At 44.8% G+C, this 26,425-nt stretch overlaps 1 protein-coding gene across 4 annotated transcripts; it reads right to left on the reverse strand.

The window, feature by feature from the left end:
- Positions 1 to 1,360: 1,360 nt before the first annotated feature.
- Positions 1,361 to 21,874, reverse strand: si:ch211-198m17.1 (mucin-5AC). Of its 4 annotated transcripts, XM_042327357.1 has the most exons (14): positions 21,686 to 21,874; positions 8,889 to 9,671; positions 8,121 to 8,816; positions 7,672 to 7,914; positions 7,404 to 7,510; positions 7,252 to 7,310; positions 6,858 to 7,003; positions 6,481 to 6,618; positions 4,672 to 4,714; positions 4,206 to 4,243; positions 3,998 to 4,085; positions 2,548 to 2,752; positions 2,106 to 2,138; positions 1,361 to 1,738 (listed from the first exon to the last, which is right to left on the reverse strand). In XM_042327357.1, exons 1-14 carry the CDS (start codon positions 21,735 to 21,737, stop codon positions 1,607 to 1,609), a joined length of 2,763 nt encoding a protein of 920 aa, XP_042183291.1. In that variant the 5' UTR covers positions 21,738 to 21,874; the 3' UTR covers positions 1,361 to 1,606. The 4 variants fall into 4 exon arrangements, with proteins under 4 accessions (XP_042183291.1, XP_042183289.1, XP_042183288.1 ...); XM_042327355.1 differs by having other exon boundaries at positions 8,121 to 9,653; XM_042327354.1 differs by having other exon boundaries at positions 8,121 to 9,671.
- Between the last annotated feature and the right edge of the window lie 4,551 nt (positions 21,875 to 26,425).

The raw sequence follows: 26,425 nt of genomic DNA on the forward strand, positions 1-26,425 counted from the left end.
TTGCCTACTTCCTTTTGCACACACTTCATATAGACTTTTTTCTACTGTGTCATCGACTTGTTTATTGTGTTATTGGCTTGTTTATTGTTTACTCCATGTGTAACTCTGTGTTGTCTGTTCACACTGCTATGCTTTATCTTGGCCAGGTCACAGTTGTAAATGAGAACTTGTTCTCAACTAGCCTACCTGGTTAAATAAAGGTGAAAGGAAAATAAACAATAAATAAAAAGGACCCGCATACTGTAGAGAGAAAAAAGATGAAAAGCTTGACCCTGAACAATGGCCACACCTACTGGCTATGACAAGCTATATTCAGCTCAGTCTTCATTCAATAAGGCTGCGTTTAAGGCAGTCCAATTCCGACCTTTTTCTTCCCACTAATTGGTCTTTTGACCAACCAGAAATTATTTTCAAAATACCAATTAGTCAGAAACAAATATAGGATTTGGGCTGCCAGTCTAAAACGCAGCCTAATAGACACAAATAAAACATAATATTACTTTTTTTTTTTTTTTACAAATATTGTTCAGAATCCTCTCTTTGTATTGCAGAACAGGATAAAGACTATGATCAGATGAATGGGAACATTTCAAAAGTAAAAACATGAATTTATAGTGTTCACAATCCTCTTTGGTGGTGTCAGTTATTGAAGTGAATCCCTGGGAAGTCAGTGAATGTTTGACCTCAGATCGTTGTGATATCATAAAGCTGATTTTGAGAATGGATTCAAGAAGAACATATTTAAAACCCTGCTGTCAAGTCCCTTGTAGCTGTGCCGTTAAACCGTGAATGATTCCAGTCCTTGAAGGACTGTAAACCACAAATTACTACTGATGCCTTACACAGTACATGGCATCTATCCGAACATCCTGATGAAAAAGTATACACAGAGTTCTACATAGTTCAACACAAATACAGTGATAAGATGTACCTATACCCAGAGTTACTAGAAGTCAGTGACTTCTCAATTTGATCTTCAGCCATTTTTGTCCGATACACCCCCCCCCCCAATATCTTCCCTGTAGCCTTCCCTCCTCTCTCTAACCCCCCCCATATCTTCCCTGTAGCCTTCCCTCCTCTCTCTAATCCCCCCCCAATATCTTCTCTGTAGCCTTCCCTCCTCTCTCTAATCCAATATCTTCCCTGTAGCCTTCCCTCCTCTCTCTAAACCCCCATAAGCCTTCCCTCCTCTCTCTAATCCCCCATATCTTCTATCTAATCCCCCCCCAATATCTTCCTGTAGCCTTCCTCCTCTCTCTAACCCCCCATAGCCTTCCCTCCTCTCTAATCCCCCCCAATATCTTCTCTGTAGCCTTCCCTCCTCTCTCTAATCCCCCCCAATATCTTCCCTGTAGCCTTCCCTCCTCTCTCTAAACCCCCCCATATCTTCCCTGTAGCCTTCCCTCCTCTCTCTAACCCGTCCTTCTCTCCTCCCAACAGCAAATATTAACAACGCATCTAAGAGTAGTATTGCTGATCCAGGATCAGGTCTCCCCTTTTTTAGTCATTATGATTTAAGAAGGCAAAAAAATTATCCTAGATCAGCATTTCTGCTCTGAGACGCTGTGTGGATACGGGCCCTTGCCTCCAGACGTCGCTGAGGTTCTCATACGGGTCTCCTGTCATCTGCAGGTATGAAGTAAGGGTTCTCGTGGCCCTGCACCAGGTAGGAGTAGCGAGACTGGTTCTTCCCCTTGAACGTGTTCATGCTGTCTGAGGTCAGGTCATACGACCCGGTCTGAAACATTGACAGGCGGGAATGTCAGAGATCGTGCTAGACACACGCGCAGACGCAGACGCAGACAGACACACAGACACATGCAGGCACACACACACACAAACACACATACATGAAATGAAGATGTCAAAACTGAGCCTTCATGAACGTATATGATGGACTATTGAAACCCAATAAGAGTTACTTTCCTCCTAAACCAAATGGTGGATCACATAAAGGGACTGGAAGCTATTGACTGTGTTCATGAAGTTTCCGTCATTCCCATCACCAGGTCAAAGGACAGGGTAGATTTAGTCAAATCATCAGCAAAGGTTATAGGCTTAGTAAGGAGAGGGAAAGCAAAGCATTACTAGACTTAGAACCTTACCTTCTTCCCCCGTTTAGGCAGGATGTGGAATCCCTAAAGCAACACACCGGGAGTCAGGCAAGGAAGGGAGGGAGCACATACATGCTAACTAACTAGCAAACATAAACACTAGCAAACATGAACTCTCCACTACGACAAATACAGTTATGGCACAAAAAAAAAGTAAATCAAATATTACATACGATTTTGGCGTGTAATATAGGAGTTAAATAACAAGGAGCAACACAGCATTTAAGGAGACAAAATCTCAAAACTCCTTAAATATGTTACACAAGACAGAGAAGGACTTTGAGTTAGCCCATTAGGTTTCCAGAGGACAACAGCAGGGAGAGGAAAGCAGACAGGACAATTACAATTTGGGGCAATGTACAAGCAGGAGGTGTATCTTGTAGTAAGTCTCCATGCGGTCAGAAGAACACAGGCTTAATCACAAGTGACTCACCGCTCCGTTGGTGTGGGGCTTCATGTCGACCAGGTGGTGTGTGCTGCCCGCTTCGGTCATCTCCATGGGGGCTGACGCCCAGTTGGTGCTGGCCCGGGGGATCGGGGTGATGCCCTGGGTGGTGGACCAGGGGCCCTGGAAGTCCTCCACAGGGTACGGGCTGCTGAACTCTGCTGAAGGCTTCTTCACTGACTGCGACCGGTACCTCCGAGACACACAGATAGGACCATGTAAATGCACAGCCCTATATCAGTAAGATTATCTGATACACTCTGGTGAGAGAAATAACGCCAATATTTTGTAGGGTCAGTGTAGAGCCAGGGGTGCAGCTAAGACTTGACAGAGTAATGGTTAGAGGAGGGTGGTAGGCCTCTGATGAGGGGCAGTGTGAATGGAGGTTAGGGCTTGGCAGGAGAGGAGAGGAGAGGAGAGGACAGAAGAGGAGAGAAAGGACAGAAGAGGAGAGAAGGGAGAGGACTGAGAGGGGAGGAGGGAGAGGAGAGAAGGGAGAGGGGAGAAATGACAGGACAGGAGAGAAGAGAAAGGAGAGGACTGAGAGGAGAGGAGGGAGAAGGAGAGGACTGAGAGGAGGAGGTAGAGAAAGGACAGGAAAGGAGAGAGAGAGAAGGGAGAGGACTGAGAGGAGAGGAGGGAGAGGGGAGAGAAGGTAGAGAGAGAGAAAGGACAGGAGAGAGAGAGAGAGAGGAGAGGACTGAGAGGAGAGGAGGGGAGAGGGAGAGGAGAAGGGAGAGAGGGAGAAAAGGGAGAGGGGAGAAAGGACAGAAGAGGAGAGGAGGGGAGGACTGAGAAGGGAGGGGACTGAGAGGAGAGAGAGAGGAGAGAAGGGAGAGGCCTGAGAGGAGAGAGAGAAAGGGAGAAAGGCCTGAGAGGAGAGGAGGGAGAGGAGAGAGAGAAGGGAGAGGCCTGAGAGGAGAGGAGGGAGAGGCCTGAGAGGAGAGGAGGGAGAGGCCTGAGAGGAGAGAGAGGGAGAGAAGGGAGAGGAGAGAAGGGATAGGAGGGAAAGGAGAGGAGGGAGAGGAGAGAAGGTAGAGGAGAAGAGGGGAGAAAGGACAGGCGAGGAGAGAAGGGAGGGGACTGAGAGGAGAGGAGGGAGAGAAGGGAGAGGACTGAGAGGAGAGAGAGAAGGGAGAGGACTGAGAGGAGAGAGAGAAGGGAGAGGAGAGAAGGGATAGGAGGGAAAGGAGAGGAAGGAGAGGGAGAGAAGGGAAAGGAGAGAAGGGAGAGGAGAGAAGGAACAGTAGAGGAGGGACAGGAGAGGAGGAACCGGAGGAGGGAGAGGAGAGGAGGGATAGAAGGAACAGGAGAGGAGAGGACAGAGAGGAGAGGAGGGAGAGGAGGGAAAGGAGAGAAGGGAGAGGAGAGAAGGAACAGGAGAGAAGAGAAGGGAGAGGAGTGGAGTGGAGGGAGAGGAGGGTGTTATAATTCTTACCAGCAGCAATATGCAAACAAGGCCAGCAGCATGATGAGAAGGACTCCCCCCAGTACACAGGCGATGACCACCACTGCCAACAGAGCCGCTACACAGAGAGAGATAGATGAACACACTTCAGATAACCGGGAAATACAAACACCATAGTAACTTTTATCAAATCTCTGGACCCATTTGGTTAGGAAAGAGGAGCTTTAGTGCAACATACAGTCAGTGCAGTTGAATCCAGCGTAGCCAAACGGGCATCTGGAATAGAACAATAATAGCAAACATGATACACATTTCATATCTAACCACAATACATTGTCTTAGGTGACAGTTGGGGCGGCAGGGTAGCTTAGTGGTTAGAGCATTGGACTAGTAACCGAAAGGTTGCAAGTTCGAATCTCTGAGCTGACAAAGTAAAAATCTGTCGTTCTGCCCCTGAACAGGCAGTTAACCCACTGTTCCTAGGCCGTCATTGAAAATAAGAATTTGTTCTTAACTGACTTGCCTAGTAAAATAAAGGTAAAATAAAAAATAAAAATAAACAGTTGTTCCTGGTGCAATTACACAGTGAGGGCACAAGGGGGCGCTAGTCTACTTGGTGCTATCTACAATGCTTTAATGCAATATCAAAAGGGGATCTCTGCCAGTCTCAACCAAACAAAAATATATTAAATTAAAATACTCACGGCACACATGTGTCTCCCTCTGACCTTTGACCACTGGGACAGGCTATGGAGAAAGAGGAAACATAGGTGAGAGGCAGCCATTGAATTACATACAGAACCATGTGAATTATCAGATCTCTATGGAGACAGTGATGTCACAGTTTCACAGAGAGGAACTAACATGGGAACACTGTGATCTTAACAGCCACTCTGTGTACTGTAGCTCTGCTATCACAGAAGAGAACAGGTGAAGCTCACCAATGTTTGCTCAATACATTTGCACAATAAGCCACATAATAAACCCTTGCTTCTAAGAGAAGTTAATATATGTTGTTACATCAGTGCAGACAATTTTAGATTTGAGGAACAGCCTACACAGTATGTGTAGTTTAACATGGCGCTGTGGGGAGCAGAGTCATCTATGTTTAGTAGTTCTCCCCATCCCATAACTTCCCCACTGGACAAAACTAATCCAGCCCCTGGCTCGGCAGATAGCGACCATGATTCTTCAACTGGTTTCCAGGGCAACGACCCCTTTGCAGACAAATACATTAAAGAGACATAGTGTGCTATGGGTCAGAGTGGAGAAACGTCTACACAGCACAAGTGTCTCTCTCTCTCTATGTTAACATTGCCAAAGCAAGTGAACTAGATAATAAACAAAAGTGAAATAAACAATACAAATTTACAGTAAACATTACACTCACAAAAGTTCCAAAAGAATTAAGATATTACATATGCCATATTATGTGCAAATAGTTAAAGTACAAAAGGGAAAATAAATTAACGTAAATATGGGTTGTATTCACAATGGTGTTTGTTCTTCACTTGGTTGCCCTTTTCTTGTGCCAACAGGTCACACATCTTTACATCTTGCTGCTGTGACGGCACACTGTGGTATTTCACCCAGTAGATATGGGAGTTTATCAACATTTGGTTTGTTTGTGAATTCATTGTGTATCTGTGTATTCTGAGGGAAATATGTGTCTCTAATATGGTCATACATTTGGCAGGAGGTTAGGAAGTGCAACTCAGTTTCCACCTCATTTTGTGGGCAGTGTGCACATAGCCTGTCTTCTCTTGAGACACCTTTTCCCAATAGCAAGGCTATGCTCACTGAGTCTGTACATAGTCAAAGCTTTCCTTAATAGTGTGGGTCAGTCACAGTGGTCAGGTATTCTGCCACTGTGTACTCTCTGATAAGGGCCAAATAGTTTGCTCTAGTTTGCTCTGTTTTAAAAAAATATATATATTTCCAGTGTGTCAAGTAATTATCTTTTTGTTTTCTCATGATTTGTTTGGGTCTAATTGTGTTGCTGTCCTGGCACTCTGTGGGGTCTGTTTGTGTTCTCTCTCTCTCTCTCAATTCAATTCAATTCAAGGGCTTTATTGGCAAAACATATGTTAACATTACCGAAGCAAGTGAACTAGATAATAAATAAAGGTGAATTAAACAATAAAAATCTCTCTGTCTATCACACACACACACACACACACACACACACACATTTAAATGAACGCAAATGCATTCTTTTGACGGCAACATTCCCATTTTCCTCACACTGAAGCGAAGCCAAGTGTACTTGACCTTGCTCTGAGTCGGTCTGTGTCTGTCTGTGTCTCCTTTAATCTTTCTCCTCTATCAAATGGAATGTATTCAGCAGCTCCATTATACAGTAGCTAAGCTGTTATCGTGTGTCTTGTGTGACATTTCAATGCACTCAGTACGTACAACCACAAAGACTCCACCAAAACACATAATCACCGACTCCTATGGTGAATGACCTTTCAATGAGCATATGGAACCATTGGAGACAGGTTTGTACTCACCTGTGCAGCTTTGGTTTGAGTAGAAGCTGTTGATGTAGCCAGCCTTACAGGAGCATCTGGTCACTCCATCTTCTTTGTACTCGCACGTGGTAGAGCGGACATCACACGGTTGGGGGGCCTGATCACATAGGTCAGTGGCTGGGAAAAGGATAAGGACACTATGTAACGGTACTCCATGTTTTATGGGACTTTTTAATAGCTACAGAGTAGGAGAATGTCAGTATTTCTGTCTACTGTTGTTTGACATGACATTCTCCTCTGGTATAATAAAGTACCTATCTATCTATTATTTTCTATGAATAGAACGTCTGGTTAAAGCTCTCAGGTAGTAAGAATCTCCTTCTACACAGGTTGAAGAAGTATTGCACAGTGCCCACCGGTAAATGCAGCTCTTTCCAGTATAGTCCCACAGGTCATGCCACAGGCTTGTATGGCTTTCTCTATAGCCCCATTGGTCGAAGTCTGGGTGGCACTGGAGCCTAGTTTAAACACGTTGTTCACGGTCGCGATCACACTGCCTCGCCTGTAGGGTCACAAAGACCATATGTAATCACCATTTACAAGCCAGCTGTGGTCTATGGTCAAACCAATGTCCTGGTCATCACAACAAATCCCACTGGGCACACACTGGTTGAATCAACGTTGTTTCCACGTTATCTCAATGAAAGTACGCTAAACCAACGTGGAAAAGATGTTGACATTACATCTGTGCCCAGTGGGATATACATTGGATAACAACCATTCTTGACAATGTAGCGTAGAGAATCTCACCTAAGCAGCACCACATCAGTTTGGCTATATCCAGACTCGTTTTCCAAGGCTCTTCTCAGCTAAAAAAGAAGATAAGAGAGGATTATTGTCCCACTCTGTAGCTCTGAGAGGACAACACACTAACTACTGGGCTTTGTGACGCAGGGACCTACTGCCTCTGAGATCCTGGCTGCTGTTTGCTGAAATATGACTGATGACCGGTTGCTCATTTCATCCTGAAATGCCTGGTTGAGATGCAGGTCTCCAGAGAACACTTGGGCTGAAAATGAAGGGGGGGAAGGAGTCAAAAAAGGAGTCGTCATCAATACTAATATTTTCATCATCATCATCATCATCATCATCCCCACCGCCACCATCCGCATCATCCTCAGCATCAGCACCATCATTGTCTTCATTATAACACCAACAACTAGCACTGACCTTGTACACAGCGGCCCTCTAAGAGGAAGGTCCCAGACACACACTGGCAGGTGCCATTGAGGCAGATGCTATCATATGGACAGGGAGTGGAGGGACACACTATGGAGATGGGTGGAGGCAGGGATGTGGTAGCAGTGATGGCTGACTCTGGCTGGGTGGTGATTCCACCGGTAGGGGAGGTGGAGGTGTGGAAAGGAGGAAGTGGGCTCTCACTAGTTTTGATAGTTGGTTGTTCAGAGGTTTCTGTGGTAAAAAAAAGAAGAAGGAAAGAAGACAAAACAAAGATGAAATTAGATAGGAAGTTTCAACATTGATTAACATCTCACAGTGAAGATAATATCTTTGTTTTTAATCAGTTTGCTGCATTATATTTAGTCCTCCTTCAGACATAACACAGACACAATCATGTTTACAACATCAGACACGGACAATTCCATTTTAAAACATACCTCCTGTAGGTGTGATGGTGGGTGAGGTGGCAGGGGTGGTGGTGGAGGTGTCTATGGGGGCCTCAGTGCTGCTGCCTGGGGTTTGGGTTGAGCCTGGAGAGGGTGGGCTGGAGGAAGAGCCGGAGGTGGGGGGCAAGGCTGGAGTGTCAGCTGTGGTTGTAGAATCGGTAGTCCCCTGTGTTCCAGTGGTTTTGTCTGTATGAGGGCTCCCTGTAATGGTAGCTGTGGGGGTTGAGGACGTGGCGCCATCGGTCACCGGGAGAGAGGTCTCAGGGCCCTTTGTAGTGGGGACCTGGGAGCCCTCTGTATTGGTGGTTGTCGAGGTAGAGGGCGAGGTACTATGTGATACTGGGAGAGAGATCTCAGGGCCCTTTGTAGTGGAGGAGGGGCGTGTTGAAGACAGGGTACCACCCTCTGTTACTGGGAGAGAGGTCTCAGGGCCCTTTGTAGTGGAGGAGGAGCGTGTTGAAGACAGGGTACCACCCTCTGTTACTGGGAGAGAGGTCTCAGGGCCCTTTGTAGTGGAGGAGGGGCGTGTTGAAGACAGGGTACCACCCTCTGTTACTGGGAGAGAGATCTCAGGGCCCTTTGTAGTGGAGGAGGGGCGTGTTGAAGACAGGGTACCACCCTCTGTTACTGGGAGAGAGATCTCAGGGCCCTTTGTAGTGGAGGAGGGGCGTGTTGAAGACAGGGTACCACCCTCTGTTACTGAGAGAGAGGTCTCAGGGCCCTTTGTAATGGAGGAGGGGCGTGTTGAAGACAGGGTACCACCCTCTGTTACTGGGAGAGAGGTCTCAGGGCCCTTTGTAGTGGAGGAGGGGCGTGTTGAAGACAGAGAGGTCTGACCAGTTGGTGGGATGGTGGACTTTGTGATCCCTGTACCTGTGGTCTTACTGTCTTTGGTACCTGTATTTGTGGTAGCTGTATTGATAGCTGTTGTTTCATGTGTGCCTGGCTCTTTGGTACTGCTGGTTGGGACAATGTCTGGAGTTGTGTTTGAGGTACGGCCTGTCTCCGTGGTGACAGAGGAGAAGGCTCCGGCATGTTCCGTGGCAGACGGAGAGACCCCTCTGCTAAGGGCAGGTGTGGTGGTGGGTGTTGTCATGCCACTGTCTGTAGATTGACTGTCTTTTTCCGTCGACTCAGGGGACGTGACAGTGTACGCTGAGGTCTTGTGGGAGGAAGTCATCTCTGCTGTGCTGACCGACGGGATAGTTCTTGTTTCTGTCGCAGTGGTGCCGACTGCTCCTGTAGTCTCTGTCGTATCAGAAGTTGAGGTCAGGTCTGTTGAAGTAGAGACCTCTTTAGTTTTAGAGACAGCTGCTGTTGTGGGTGAGGTACCATCAGTGCTAGGGTGGACAGTTGAGGGGTCTTGGGTGGTGGTGGCTCGGTCTGTGGTGGCGGAGCTGAGTTCAGGCGAGACTGGGGTCGTTGTTGATAAGAGGGTGGTGGATCTATCTCCTGGGGTCATGGATGCATCTGTGGGCCCAGGACTGCCGTGTGTGCCAGGAGTCTGGGTGTTGGACTCCCCCCCTAAAGAAAAAGACAACACTACAAACATACAGTAAGTCATGAGCTCAGCTTCATGTGCCCCAAACACACTTTGCAAAACACCCCAAACCTGCAATACTGAAACAGACCTGTTATGTTAAGGTCAAAGGTTAGGGAGTCAAAGCCTGTGGTCTTAACCAGAAGTCTTAAACCTTGGCCAGTTACTCCTCTGGTGTGCATGTTCCCCCCTATAATCAGGGATTACCGAGACTGATGGGTGAATTTAACTACCAGGTAGAAACAGAATATCTGAGATGTTTGGGCCCTCCAGAAAAGAAATGGAATGGCCCTGGTTGACAGCATGCGTTCCAATACCACTTGGGCGATCTGCAAAAGCACAGGAATCTAGACACCAAAAATGTTCAGTGTTGGAGCTGAGTGGTGAATAGTCATTGCGACATTTGCTTTAGCTTTAGCTGAGCTCACCATTCCGGTTGTGTCACAGAGACGTACAAAGGTGCATCGCGTCATAAGCGCGACAAAAGACAAGTACGCGGTCGTCCGCTTGCTGACGTACCTCGAACGCCACTCACTGCATCACGTAATGTCAGTGTGGTGTCTGGTCATGTTTATTACCAGTCTCTTCAAAGAGGACTCGGCGTCACATTGATCTTAGCGTGTTGTGGTGATGCCTGTCCACGGTGCTGTTAAACCCAATCTGCTCTGGTCTCTATGTGTTTGGCAGCTTCACAGCAGCTTGAGGAGCAGCACACCCAGCAGGAGGCCTTTGATAGAATACTGCCTCGGCCTGTTTACCCCGAGCCACGGAGCTGGGTCCTCATCTGTATGCGTTGGCTGAATACGCTCAACCTTTCTATTTCCTCCTCCAGCTAGAGCAGAGAGGGAACACACGCACAACAGGGGCCCCATCCCAAATGGCACCTTATTCCCTACATAGTGCACTACTTTTGGCTCTGGTCAATATAGGGTGCTATTTGGGATGCGACTTAGGCAGATGGCAGATGGCAAGCCCTGCGTCGCTCCTACCGTACCAGGCAGCAGAGATGCAGGAGGAAGTAGGGGGGGGAAACAAAGACTAATATCTGATTCTGTGTTTGATTCAATTATTTTCCAGGAACACACAGTACACGCCAGAGTGTACATTGCCTCGTGTGACCTAACGGCTCTGTCGCATGGTAACCAAAACCCATTTACAGATGAAAAATCACCAAAGAGCACACACACACCTGTCAAGGCCGAACTTAATGGCCATCCGTATTTGAGATAGAGAACACACTATACAGACTCTTTCACCACATACACACACAAACACACACAGACACAGACACACACCCCTTTACCCACACATATGGTATGAGGGAGTGGGTTGAATAAATACGGAGTTATCTGATATGATGGGTGGTGGACTGAGAGAAAGGCTTTTATGATCAGAGCTGACGTAATATAGATTTTATTGGTTATGATAACAAGGCGAGGTGACCGAAACCAGAAAACGTCTCCCGAAACTAGAACAGTGTGGGACCAATGATGCAAAACAGAGATGCAGTTAACAGTACTGTATCAATCTGTTAGTAGCTCGTGTACATTAAGAATGAAAAAAGATAGCCCCGAGGGTTTTAGTTGATTGCGAGAGATTAAACCCAACAAAGACTAATGAGAAAACACAAGATTTAATTATCCCCTTTTACTCACAGTGCAAGACACAAGAAGTCAACCGTATGTTCTTATAATGAGATTTCTGTCAGTTTTTTATTACCTTTATTTAACTAGGCAAGTCAGTTAAGAACAAATTCTTATTTTCAATGATGACCTAGGAACAGTGGGTTAACTGCCTTGTTTCAGGGGCAGAATGACAGATTTGTACCTTGTCAGCTGGGGGATTCGAAATTGCAACCTTTCGGTTACTAGCCCAATGCTCTAACCACTAGGCCACCCTTCCGCCACGATGTTGATATGAAGACATAGCTATGAGTAAGAGCCTTCCCCCTTCATACTGTACATTCTGGGTGTATCACCACATTGTGTCACAGTACACTTTTATCTCTTGGTAACCAAATTAAAACATTCTGCCCATTGGTTAGATTCCTTCACATAGATTTGCCAGTGGGCCTTGGCGATGCAGACATGCCTGACAGAATGTGTTGTCTTCAGACCAGCGTCTTAGCAGAAACCGGATAAATACACAATAATGAAGCCTAGCAATGTGGTTGCTAACTAAAACCTGGAAACCTAATCTATGGTCCATTGTACTGGAACAAAAAAAAAACACACAGATTCCAAACATAAGAAATCTCCCTGGCAACCTGAACAAAGAGCAGGCTGAGCATAGATCATCCAGTGTGGTCCTGGACAAGGCAGGCCAATAGCCTACCTATCAAAAATTACCAATGCCAAGCACAAACATTTACAGTAGTGTAATGTGTAAATGGGTGTTAAAGCAGATGGTGGTGACAGAAATCAGGCCCTGCCCCACAACACAACTACTGGGAAGTCAAAGCCTAATTTAGCATCTACATAGAGTAGGCAGTAGCCCACTACTTCCTGCTATTCTCCATCCAACACACAGACCTTTCCCTCCATCAGGCCCATTGGTAGCTCTGAGGTGTGGGTTAAATGCTACTTGATTTTGCACCCTCTAAGTCAGCCTTTCTTAAAGTTGGGGTCACGACCCAAAGTGGGTGGAATTGCAGGGAATTAGCTGTAAAACTTAAATGTTTTTCTCTCTGCCCCATTGCAAAATGAGCAGAATTGTATGAAATGTTTTAGAAAATTGCTAAATGTCCTCTCCGCCCCATGGCATGATTCGTAGAATTGCAGAAAACATGCTTTAAAACCGTTAAATTTTCTCTACCCCCTATGGTAACATTTGAAATGACTGATCACGAAATGTCTAATTTGGGTTCCAGGCTGGAAAAGTTTAAGAACCCCTGTTCTAAGTCATGAGCTACAAACATCTTGTCACGGCCAGGGTGTGACTAGGGTGGGCATTCTATGTTCAGTTTCTATGTTTTGTATTTCTTTGTTATTTGGCGCGTGTGGTTCTCAATCAGAGGCAGCTGTCTATCGTTGTCTCTGATTGAGAACCATACTTAGGTAGCTTTTTCCCCACATGGGTTTTGTGGGTAGTTGTTTCTGTTTTGTGTGTCGACACCAGATAGAGCTGTTTCGGTTGTGCCGGTTTGATAATGTCTGTTCTAGTGTTCGGTTATAATAAAAATCATGGACACGTACCACGCTGCACCTTGGTCCTCACCTTCTTCCACCAACAACCGTTACACATCTGTTGTGACACGAGGTGAGAACAGTTGAGAATAGACTGGATGTCAAATCAACAACAAACCGATATCAAAATGATACTGGATGTAAAATCAACAGACTACGCACTATACAACACTTTCTAAAAACACCAATAGTAAATCTAGCCACATCCCCCAATACTGCTGCCATGCAAACAGCCATACACTGGACACCATGATATCCAAGGCAACAGAGTGGAAACCAAGGGAGAGGTGAGTATCGGCTGGTGAGTTAAAGCAATGACAGTTATCTGATCACTTCTCTCTCTCAGCACTGCAACAATGACAAAACTACAACACAATGGTGTGTGTGTGTGTGTGTGTGTTTGTGGTTGTGCGTGTTTGTGATGACCTTTCCACAGTTCCCCCACCCCTCTCATTCAAATGCTTCCGTCCTGGAAAAGTTTAACCTCACTTGAAAACAATCACTGACGTCTCATTTAGATCCACATCAGACAGACTGGCTTGGATCACAGAGTCGGCTCTCTACGGCTGGAGTCATTCTGCTATATCCCGACACATTTTGTGCATGATGTGGGTATACCATACATCATGAGAGTGTGGCCATGTTGTAAAATTGAAGATCCCTTCCCAGACAGGTCGACATGAACATGAGTAGACATAGCTACTGGGGAGCCTTGACTTCATCCTAAAATACCTACCTGTCACTGGTCTCAGGAGGAGGCTCCGGACCCCAGGCAAGAATATCACGCCTGACTCACATGCACATATGCAGACATGCGCACACACACAGGTTTTCATCAAACGTGCACACAGAGGCTATCCTGTGTCTTACAAAGTCATCTGAGGATTGTGTCCCTCGGTACAATCCTTCCACCACGGCTGATTCAGACTCCGATTCCGAGTGTTTACAGTAATAGTCACATGTACAGGGTTGCAGGTGTGATTGCAGGGTTCAGTGAAGATGTTAGGCATTGAGTTCCAACATGCAGGACTAAGTGAAATAAAAAATAATGAAAACGGTCCTAAAAATAATCTGAGTAGAAATAGCATTATATACATAAATGACAACTGTGGCAGTGATGAATAAATACATGTACATTGGTGTGGAGGCAGAGTAGACTGTTGAAGGGGTGGAATGACCACAGAGGGAGAAGCATGACCATAGAGGGGGACCAAGTGAAATAAAAAAACAATACGAATTGTCCTCAGTCATAATATACATATTAACAACTGCAACATTGATGCTTCTCTGTGTATTATTACTTCAGTATACACGTCATCATAGTTGCTGTAGTTTCATAAGCAACATAAAACTAAACTGGTGCGGAATTAAACTCACAGGGGGAAGTTCTGTGTGTGTTTGAAATATCCCTGCTATCAGAGGGGGCTGGTGGGAGGAGCTATAGGAGGACGGCTCATTGTAATAGCTGGAATGGACTGAATGGAACGGTATCAAACATACGGAGACCACATGTTAGACTGTTCCAGTAATTCCATTCCAGCCATTACAATGAGCCCTGTCCTCCTATAGCTCCTCCCACCAGCCTATTTCCTTTAAAGTTCCACTTTTTAACTTTTTTTAACATTCTTAAACAGGACTGGCACGTAGTCCAACTACCACTTATTTGAATCTTTATCTTCACTAACGTATTACCAGGAACTACTGCTGATGTTGAACAAAGTATATCGAACCAGAAGAGACACTGTACAGGTAGGGTATAGTGTAGATTATGTAAACGGTATATTGCAGGACAGTCAGAAGCCCTCTTTTAGGTATTAACCTAGTGTTACAGCCAGATAATCTCAGGAAGACACAATGAGATAACGGGGTTAAATCAGACCACCCAGGGGTCAAAGGACACCTATAGAACTTCACCATATAGGGGACCACACACTCAGGAAGAGCTCATATTTTTTTGTAAAGTGTATTGAGAGGTGAAATGCACTGCAAATAAAACTTGACTTATAACATAGACAAAATGGTCCAGATTGGGTTGGACCAGATTCACATCAAGTCACTGCAACAGTGTATATATTAGTGTCATACAGTGTCACTCCCAGGGTCATACTGCACGTCACACACACAGTGAAGTAAACATCGACAGACTCACAAACAGAATAAAATAAGGCGACAGTCTGTCACCCAGCCACACCCTCAACCTCCCCACACAGGAAGAAAAGGGAACAGCATCGAGCGGAGGCTGAGGGACTCGCATGCCACCGCTAAGCAGTGTGGGAGTGTGTCCGTTGCCAGCTGTCAAAGTTCTGATGGCCACACTACAAATCACTGAGACAGAGAGACAGGGCGAGAGAGAGTGGGGGAGAGAAGAGAGAGGGACAGAGGAGAGAGAGAGGGACAGAGAGACAGGGAGAGTGGGGGAGAGAGAGTGACAGGGAGAGAGAGAGTGGGGGAGAGAGAGAGAGAGGGACAGAGAGACTCCACGCCGATGACGCTCATCTGTCATCCCAGCGCCACACTTCACAGGCTTTCTTTTCATGTGGCACAATGGTACTCCTGTGAACTGCCCCTTTATGAACTCAACTGACTGCCAGATAAACAATTACCTTGCTACCTGTTGCCCCATCAACCCCCACAGACTCTACTCGGTAATGTACTTCAAGATAATATGTGTCCCAAATTGCATCCTATTCCCTACATAGTGCACTACTACAAATTTCACCCTATTCCCTACATAGTGTACTCCCTGCATAGTGCCTCTGGTCAAAAGTAGTGCACTACACAGGGATTAAGGGTGTCATTTGGGACGTAATCCCAGTCTGCAGATGACAGTGCTCGGGGAGGGAAGAAAGGGTTTAAATAGACAGGAGGAGTCATGGCGGTTCCGGAAACCTGCCTCCAGTAGACACTTTCAGTCACTTGGAGTTTCCACGGAAACATGCCCAGCTTACGGGTGGGGATTAGGGAAGTGCGTTCCTGAAATAGTTTTTATCACATCTACCAGCACTGTGAGAAACACAGACCTGATTACGGAATGCTCACGGAAAAACGGAGAAAGAAAGAAACAAAGAGAGAGAGAGAGAGAAATATGGGCCATCGGGTTAGTGACTGACCCCACAGAGACTGATAACAAAAGGATTTTCTAATTAGCGCCATCACAGTAATGTGACGTCCCTTCAGAGTTGATCACTGTAGTCTAGTCTGTCTGTCCATGCAGTTCACAAATGCTAATAGGAATAACAGTTACTGAGAGTGCTCACAAATGACATATCAAACACTCTGAATCGATAGGGGTTGTAATAGCATGTATAACATCTCAGAACATAACATGCAAAATAACAACATGTACATGACATAGGACTAGTAATGTAGGACTTCAGTCTATGCTAATTAGAAGTCCCAAGTACAGGCCTCCGAGCCGGCTAATGAGGTGGACATTTCTAACATACTGCTTTATGACCTGTAGGACCAATGCTTGTAGGGAATGTTCCCCTTCTTACCTCAAACACACACACACACACACACACACACACACAAACAGTAGCAGCAAGCAGGCCAGCTTCCTTCAGCTTCCCCTGGTGTAGTGAGTCTCTCTGCCCTTTGGGCCCTGTCCATTTCTCTGTTACCACGGCTGCCACATCAAAGCAGGGCAGCCGACGCCAGTTCACCAGAGGTGACCGTATCTCACGGAGAGGAGGAGGAGCTTTCATTTTCACCTCTTACAGACCAACCACTGCCATATCCCTGTGTCTGCTATTCTCTTTCAATCACTCTCTCCTCTCTCTCACTGAAGAGGTGCCTCATCCGGGTAATAGGCCTTCCTGAAAACCTCGTCCCTCGGATATGGGGGATATAAACCTTCTATTGAACCGCCGTGTTTCTCCGTCCTTCTGCTTAGTCTGGCGTTTGTGAAGCCACTTTGGGTCCTTGAAAAGCGCTGTATAAGTACCATGCATTATTATTATTAAGGTTGCTGATGCCGCTGCACTCTCTCTGTGACAATGATCCCTCACATAGTAATACAAGCTGCTTGGGGGACAGATTCCCAATTAGTCTAATCAAGCTGAACATGTCAATGGAAGGAATGAGAATGGTCCTATCTCCCTGCCTTCATCCAATATCATGAGGGTGAAGTCTGTGCATAGTTGCTCATGGGAAAGTCACTTGTGACAGCGTCTACGGCATCTTACACTCTTCAAATCAACAGGACAATAGACAGGCAGCATTGTCATAACTGGGTAAAGCAGGTAGCCTGGCGGGTAGGAGCATTGGGCCAGTAACCGAAAGGTTGCAGGATTGAATCCCTGAGCTGACAAGGTAAAAATCTGTCGTTCTGCCCCTGGGCTAGACAGTTAACCCACAGTTCCCCGGGTGCCAACGATGTGGATGTCGATTGAGGCAGCCCTCCGCACTGATTCAGAGGGGTTGGGTCTCTGATTCAGAGGGGTTGGGTTAAATGAGGAATCCCCTTTCCCTAAAGGTCTTGCATTATTTGCCTGTGAGATTACATCTAAGGAATTAACAGGTTTCCTAATTCCCGAAAGACAATTTCACACTGTTCTCAAATCAAAGTTTATTTGTCGTGTACACATATTAGCAGATGCTAAAGCAGGCGCAGCTAAATGCTTTTGTTCCACGGTCCAACAGTGCAGTAAATGTCTAACAGTACAATACTAATACAGAATTATAAAGTGGGGGGTTAGAGCCCTGAATGCTGATTGGCTGACAGCCGTGGTATATCAGACCATATATCACGGGTATGACAACACATTTATTTTTACTGCTCTAATTACGCTGGTAAACAGTGTATAATAGTAAAAAGGCACCTCGGGGGTTTGTAGTATATGGCCAATATAACACGGCTACGGGCTGTATTCAGGCACTCCGCGATGCGTCGTGCGTATGAACAGCCTTTAGCCGCGGTATATTGGCCATATACCACACCTCCTCGGGCGATATTGCTTAAATAACCGGGATACACCCAGGTTACGGGATGAGCAGAGGCTTGAATGTTGTTTCAGACAGGGTGTGTTTGAGATTGCTCAATTTGTTCACAATGCCTGGAGGAGAAGGAGAAATGTCCTGTTTGGCTAGATGGTAGCTGTACTGGCCATCGTCTGCCTGGGGTAGGGCCTGCTTGACACACACACGTACACACACACACACACACATCACTCACAGGCACAAAGACACACACACTGACAGAAGAAAGGCAGTCACACAGCTAGAGGGTCTTGTACTGATTTGTCAACACCGGGCCCCACAGCAGGACTCAACACTATGGGTGGCACGGAAGGACACACAGAGCACAGTCCTACTTTCTCTACTAGGGAAAGATCAGAAGATTTAAGTTGCAGTCATTGTTTATTCCCTTGTCTTTTTCTTCATCGTTACCTCTGTTGATTTATTTACATGTTTATCTCCCTTGGTCTCTCTCTCCCTCAGTGACCTCTCTACCTTCAGCTTGACCCGTGGCTTGCCCTAGTTGTAAGACTTAAGGGGAGGTGAGTTTGTGTGTCTACGTCCCCCTCCCTATATCCTATATCAGCACAGAGGGCTCGTCCAGCCTTGACTATCTGTAGGTAACAGATGGTTCCCTGGAGCAGCTAGCGCTCCTTGCTCACTGGGCCTCTTCTCTGAGCACATATCATATCCTATTAAAGCTCGGACAGCACATGCTTTCCAATTACAGAGTGAGATTTACAGCCCCTAATCCAACTCAGCGAGAGGGAGGAAAGAGGGGGGAGAGAGGTGATAAGATGAAAGACAAGATGGAAGAAAGAAAGAAGAAGCAAGAGTGTCAATGAAAAGGGGAGTGCAGGCAGCAAGAGAGAGAGAGAGAGAGAGAGAGAGAGATTGTGGGTAAAGGCTGGGCGGTATAGTGAGGAGAAAGGAGATACTACCAAACCCGTGTCACACTCACTGTACCCTATTTATCCTGACCTCGGCATAGTGACCACTTGTTGATATCTGGGCTTCATCACACTTAAAAGGGAGGACTGATGAATGTGTGTGTGTGTCTGCTCGCTCTGTCCGCCCCATCCATTACCTCCTCTATAGACCCTGCCTGCTCTGCACATATAATATCATGACTAACCACCAAACTATGAAGCTGCCGACATGAAGAATGTATGTGGTCAGAGAGGAAAGAGACAGGGTTAAGAAGGGGAGGAGAAGAGACACTGAACATGCTCTTTCTTATCGGGGACACATGCTGGACGATGGCGTCCATGGCGCCAGACTCAGAGGTGATCGACCCTCAGAAGGTCCTTCATGTGTATCATTTTACTACACACACACTTCTCGTACAAGCCTCCTTCAGTTCAGAGCCAAGCTCTCTCCCTGAGTTACAGAGTCCTTAAACACATAACAAGTGATCGAACTATAAACACAGCCTGCAGGGACCAGCAAGGACTGAGCCACATGACAGTGGCTCCTCTCAGGGCTCTGATGGTAACTTTTGACCTGAAATATGGCCTTCCCTATAGGGCAGGGATAGGCAACTTTGATGGGGGTGAGGGCCACAAAATCTGAATTCATCATGAGGCACTAGCCTTTTGGGGGCCCTAAGTGATTTTGCCATTGGGCGGAGAGAAGATTTTACAATGTTCTAAAAGTTTCATTCAATTCTGCACATTTTGCAAAGGAACGGTGAAACAAATGAGCAGTTTTACAGCTTATTTCCTGCAATTCTGCACATTTTGCCATAGGGGGAGAGAAATGTTTGCTGTTTTTTAATATGATATCTGAGTGAGAGTGACTAACAAAATCAATGGTGGTCCCCTGGTTGGAAATACGACCATGACATTTTTACCAATCTACATTTTTTTAGCTGACATTGGCTACTTGAGTGACTGTCAGTGACAGACATAACATAAGATACAAACTGCTGATGCACAAGCAAATTTCTAAATTGCACCTAGTGTATTCTACTATTTTAACTCGCAACAGTACATTGAGATCCCGACTCGGAACCTAAAAAATGTTATAATAATTGATCCGTGGGCCAAAAACAGCGGGCACGTGGGCCGCCAGTTCCCATCCCTGCTATAGTTGGCAACGGGATGAAGCAACCCCATAGCAGCCCTAATTAAGAGACTGCGACCAATAGAATCAACTTCCGTATAAGGCAGCAGGGCTAAGGAGCAGCATGGCTGAGCCTATAGGCTCATTAAGATTCCACAGTACACTTCACTAGTGTTGCAGGCTAAAAGAGTATAGAAGAGTACAGAAAGAGCTACACTTCTTTGAATGGTTTAAGATGTGTGTCACAACCTGCCAGAGAGCAGTGGAACCAATGACTCAGTCTTCAGCAAGTCTTGGCTTCTATTTGGAGAGTTTTGGGGAACCCCCTGCTAAGAGTCTAAGATAGTCACTAGTTTTTAAGTATTAGTACTGTACATATGAAAAGAGATCCATCAGAGCCGCCTTAAATAATGGTTTCTTACCTTACATAATAATGGATAGAAAAACACACACTATATATACAAAAGTATGATGACACCCCTTCACATTCGGCTATTTCAGCCACACCCGTTGATGACAGGTGTATAAAATCCAGCACACAGCCATGCAATCTTCATAGACAAACATTGGCAGTTGAATGGCCTTACTGAAGAGCTCAGTGACTTTCAACGTGGCACCATCATAGGATGCCACCTTTCCACCAAATCAGTTAGTCAAATCTCTGCCCTGCTAGAGCTCCCCCGGTCAACTGTAAGTGCTGTTATTGTGAAGTGGAAACATCTAGGAGCAACAACGGCTGAGCCGCGAAGTGGTAGGCCACACAAGCTCACAGAACGGGACTGCCGAGTGCTAAAGCGCATAGCACGTAACAATTGTTTGTCCTCGTTTGCAACACTCACAACCGAATTCGACGAATCTGGGTTTGGCGGATGCCAGGAAAATGCTACCTGCCCCAATGCATCGTGCCAACTGTAAAGTTTGGTGGAAGAGGAATGATGGTCTGGGGCTGTTTTTCATGGTTCATTCTAGGTCCCTTAGTTCCAGCTACAGCATACAATGACATTCTAGATGATGCTGTGCTTCCAACTTTGTGGCAACAGTTTGAGGAAGGACCTTTCCTGTTTCAGCATGACAATGTCCCTGGGCACAAAGCGAGGTCCATACAGAAATGGTTTGTCGAGATCGGTGTGGAAGTACTTGATTGGCCTGCACAGAACCCTGACCTCAACCCCATTGAACACATTTGGGCTGAATTGGAACACCGACAGAGCCAGGCCTAATTGCCCAACATCAGTGCCCGACCTCACTAATGCTCTTGCGGCTGAATGGAAGCAAGTCCCCGCAGCAATGTTGCTACATCTAGTGGAAAGCCTTTCCAAAAAGAGTGGCGGCTGTTATAGCAGAAAAGGGGGGACCAACTCCATATTAATGCCCATGACTTTGTAATGAGATGTTTGACAAACATGTGTCCACATACTTTTGGTCATGTAGTGTATTTGAAAATGTAGCTTAAGTGGATCTAGGGTAGGCTAGTGATGGTAAATATAGCCTAGTTTGAGTCTATACACTGCATTACTATCCACTTGGCAGCTTTAATGTTATTACATCGTTATTCCAGTGACATTGCAAACTTATGGGAACAAAAATATAAACATAGCCTATTGCAATGCATAGGCAAAAAAAATGGGCAACGTTTGGAGATTGATTTAAATACCCCAAAGAGCTCTGGATTTTCCTTCTATATCCTACACGAAATGGCACCTGCTTTGAGAAGTGTATTTTGAACAATATTCCACCGAATGATCCATGCGTACATGGGCGTTTCAACAACAAGACATTATCCTAGAAAACATTTAAATCAAGCTTACCTGTGCCAACAATCCATAGGAGGATGAAAAGTTGATGACAAAATAATGTCATGTTCACCCTGTGTATAACCGTTCGTCCGAGTTCAGATAATCAAGATGAACAACAACAAGGTTTGTGCCCGGTAACGGTCTTGCTGGAGACGCAGTAACTTATTCCCTTCGTGCCGGACAGTGTCTGCCACAGGTGGGTCTCTCTTTGAGCCCGTTTAGAGGTCTCAGCAGTATTAAATGCTTAGTCCCTCCTCGTGGGCGGGCCCTGCTGCCTCTCTCCAACAAGCTCGGTCACTGACAGTCCCGAGTGTCCTCTCAGGACTCTCAGGGAAAGTAGATAAGGCAAGCGCGCCCAAGACCTAGGCCTGTGGTATTTTGGGCATTGTCTGATGGTGATTAATGTATTAATGCTTTTATATTACGGTATTTTAACTATTCAACCAACACTCACATTTGGCCAGTGTTGACAAGTAAAACTTCGATGACGACAAATTGGATGACGACTAATGTCCCCATCCCGAAAGAAACGGTTTGATAAATTGAAGCCTGCCACATTTTTCATACAGGACTTGTTTATACAAATGGACAATTAAGCTTTAATAAATACAAAATTGCCTTTACATCTTTAGCTATAAATGTAGGATAATGTTCCCGTTGGGGGGGATTTTATGGCTGTATCTGATCAGATAACATGTCCATCACAACACGTGGCATTTGTTTGCTTCTAGCAATATCAACCCAATTTATGAACATAAATATGGTTCCTGGACCATTACATTTATATGGTTTCAAATATATGTGAATTATCAGTTAAGGCTAAATGTTGAGACATTGTAATATAGCCTACTGAAAGGACACGACACAAAAGGTGCGATCTAGAACCTAAAAGGGTTCTTCGAACTCATTTGAATAATTATTTTTGGTTCCAGGTAGAACCCTTATGGTTACAGGTAGAACCCTTTTGAGTTCTATGTAGAACCTTTTCCACAGAGGGTTCTTCATGGAACACAAACGGGTTCTACCTGGAATCAAAAAGGGTTCGCCTATGGGGACAGCCGAAGAACCATTTTGGAACTCATTTTTTTCTGAGTGTACCTAACCTTTTCTCTTATTTAATCAAATTAGCCTGAGCTGTTCTTGCTATGCGGGTTTTATTGATCTGAAGACGTCAGACATTTGACAGCACAAAAACTGTCTCAAAGGGTAATCTATTCATTAATACGCACATATTTGATCGCGACACCAAACTTTCAGTTGCATCAAATGGTTGTCTCTTATCGGCAGATATTTGAGGAACGCCAAGGATAACATACCTGTAGGCTAGCCTATGCAGTGTCCCCACTAGATATCAACGACAGATACATCTTGCTTAATTAATGAAAGGCACTCGATGACAGGTATATCTGTCTGACAATGCCATTTTAATCGTTCCTTGGAGTTAAGTGGTTATTACAAGTGAATTGATTGGATTCAATTTAATTTAATGGATTTGATTGTTTGCACTGGTGTTAGAAAAAATAATCTCAAATCCATTGCCTAATCTCCAATCAAAATCACCAATTGGGCCATTTATACGCAGGCCTAGGCTAGCCTGCGTAAAAATCATATCCAGTCGACTAGTTTTTAAAAACCTCTCAAATTCAACATAACGCTTGTGTTGTGTCTTATAATGAGTTGCACCCTGGTCTCATAGACTAGACGTCAGCGGGGTTTAGGTGGTTTAGGCTTTACAGTGAGTCAAATCGTGGGCACCGTCAGAGTGAACAAGAGACATCGGCATGGCATGCCATGGTGCACTTGACTGGCGGGCCTTGGGGTAATTACGCACGCTTAGATATTCAAACAGATAAAGCAATATTGTGCAACACTCTTTGGTGTTTCTGTCACAGTCAGAGCCGCAAGTATTATCACCGCGCGCATGTAAAGCAGCAATGGAATTCAGTCACTTGGGTGACCTGGCAGAGGTCATGGTTGGTAGAGGTAAACGCATCCAGGTTGATGATACTTCGTGCTTGGAGCGAGATTAACTGAGAATTTCCGATACAGACAAATAGACTGCTGGCGTTTCTTTGGGGTTCTCTCAGTTGCCATCAGTTTTCAGTTGTTTTCTCATCAGACTGTTGCATAATGGTGTTTTTTCTCTCCATTTGATAGCCTACAGGACTTGTTTTCGGATGTATGTTCCACTTCTATTTTCATTGGTGGTTTTATGCAAGCATTTGTCCAGTCAGAAATTATATATTCTTTGTGATGAGTCAGCCTGGTCTCATAGACTAGAAGTAACATATTAAACACAAATACGAAATACAGAAATACAGAAAATTAGTATACCTTACATTTGGTATGGTTACACAAGACAGATGGTTACTTAAAGTGGAACTGACAGCATTTTAACCACTTTGCAGATATGACACAAACAACAAAATTAACCGGAAGGTTGCTGGATCTAATCCCTGAGCTGACAAGGTAAAGATCTGTTGTTCTGCCCATGAGCAAGGCAGTTAACCCACTGTTCCCTGGGTGCCGAAGAGGTGGATGTCGATTAACTTCTTCGAGATAGGGGGCGCTCTTTTAATTTTTGGATAAAAAACGTTCCCGTTTTAAACAAGATATTTTGTCACGAAAAGATGCTCGACTATGCATGTAATTGACAGCTTTGGAAAGAAAAAACTCTGACATTTCCAAAACTGCAAAGATATTATCTGTGAGTGCCCCAGAACTAATGCTACAGGCGAAACCAAGATTAAATTTCATACATGAAATGCCCCAGATTCTGAAGGCACTGTGTTCCAATGTCTCCTTAAATCAAATCAAATCAAATTTTATTTGTCACATACACATGGTTAGCAGATGTTAATGCGAGTGTAGCGAAATGCTTGTGCTTCTAGTGCCGACAATGCAGTAATAACCAACAAGTAATCTAACTAACAATTCCAAAACTACTGTCTTATACACAGTGTAAGGGGATAAAGAATATGTACATAAGGATATATGAATGAGTGATGGTACAGAGCAGCATAGGCAAGATACAGTAGATGGTATCGAGTACAGTATATACATATGAGATGAGTATGTAAACAAAGTGGCATAGTTAAAGTGGCTAGTGATACATGTATTACATAAGGATGCAGTCGATGATATAGAGTACAGTATATACGTATGCATATGAGATGAATAATGTAGGGTAAGTAACATTATATAAGGTAGCATTGTTTAAAGTGGCTAGTGATATATTTACATAATTTCCCATCAATTCCCATGATTAAAGTGGCTGGAGTTGAGTCAGTGTCAGTGGCTGTGAATGCGCCAGGAATGAGCCTGCACTTTCTGCCGTTTCCCCAAGGTGTCTGCAGCATTGTGAAGTATTTGTAGGCATATCATTGGAAGATTGACCATAAGAGACTACATTTACCAGGTGTCCGCCCGGTGTCCTGCGTCAAAATTATTGCGTAATCTCTAGATCCATGCGCGTTCCATTTTCTTCAGAGGAGAAAGTCAACTGCCACGAATGATTTATCATCGATAGATATGTGAAAAACACCTTGAGGATTGATTCTAAACAATGTTTGCCATGTTTCTGTCGATATTATGGAGTTAATTTGGAAAAAAGCGTTGTAATGACTTAATTTTCAATTTTTTTCTTACCCAAACGTGATGAAGAGAATGGAGCGATTTGTCTACACAAATAATCTTTTTGGAAAAACTGAACATTTGCTATCTAACTGAGAGTCTCCTCATTGAAAACATCTGAAGTTCTTCAAAGGTAAATTATTTTATTTGAATGCTTTTCTTGTTTTTGTGAAAATGTTGCATGCTGAATGCCAGGCTTAATGCTATGCTAGGCTATCAATACTGTTACACAAATGCTTGTTTAGCTATGGTTCAAAAGCATATTTTGAAAATCTGAGATGACAGTGTTGTTAACAAAAGGTTAAGCTTGAGAGCTAATATATTTATTTCATTTCATTTGCGATTTTCATGAATAGTTAACGTTGCGTTATGGTAATGAGCTTGAGGCTGTATTCACGATCCCGGATCCGGGATGGCTATAATCAAGAGCGAAAATCTGAAAATGCTTGTCAGAAAATATGAAAAAAGGGTGTCATTCTTCCTGGGGGTGTATATGAACAGATTTTAACAAGATTTCAGGTTGCTAAAATGCTGCCACTTCCACTTTAAGGCAAAAATGAAAGTAGGATGGTTGGTTAGGGCTTTCTACGCGTCTCTGTGTGTGGAGTAAAGGTGATCTAGAATTTTTGGTCTACAGCCTATCATGAGATTCTCTACTTCATTCGAGCAAAATCTAGAGACTTCCTTAGAATTCGTGCACCAGCTGTTGTTTACAAATATACACAGACCACCCCCCCTCATCTTACTGGAGTGTGCTGTTCTATCTAGCAGGTACAGCGAATATCCCGCCAGCTAAATGTTATCCATGTCGTCATTCAGCCAGATCATACTTTTTAGTATGAACAGCACACTGTTCTGTCATACTTTTTAGTATGAACAGCACACTGTTCTGCCATACTTTTTAGTATGAACAGCACACTGTTCTGCCATACTTTTTAGTATGAACAGCACACTGTTCTGCCATACTTTTTAGTATGAACAGCACACTGTTCTGCCATACTTTTTAGTATGAACAGCACACTGTTCTGCCATACTTTTTAGTATGAACAGCACACTGTTCTGTCATACTTTTTGGAGAAATGTCCTCGGGTCTGATGAAACAAAAATAGAACTGTTTGG

The sequence above is a fragment of the Oncorhynchus tshawytscha genome, linkage group LG09 (genome assembly GCF_018296145.1).
Source record: "Oncorhynchus tshawytscha isolate Ot180627B linkage group LG09, Otsh_v2.0, whole genome shotgun sequence".
Taxonomy (NCBI): Eukaryota; Metazoa; Chordata; class Actinopteri; order Salmoniformes; family Salmonidae; genus Oncorhynchus; species Oncorhynchus tshawytscha.

Excerpts from the sequence above, each read along its gene's own strand:
- si:ch211-198m17.1 (XM_042327354.1), bottom strand. The coding sequence starts at position 21,737 with ATGACATTATTTTGTCATCAACTTTTCATCCTCCTATGGATTGTTGGC. Across the intron at positions 4,086-4,205 it reads TGGATTCAACTGCACTGACT|CGGCTCTGTTGGCAGTGGTG; the intron begins GTATGTTGCACT and ends CTCTCTGTGTAG. Across the intron at positions 2,139-2,547 it reads AGCCCCACACCAACGGAGCG|GGATTCCACATCCTGCCTAA; the intron begins GTGAGTCACTTG and ends GTGTTGCTTTAG.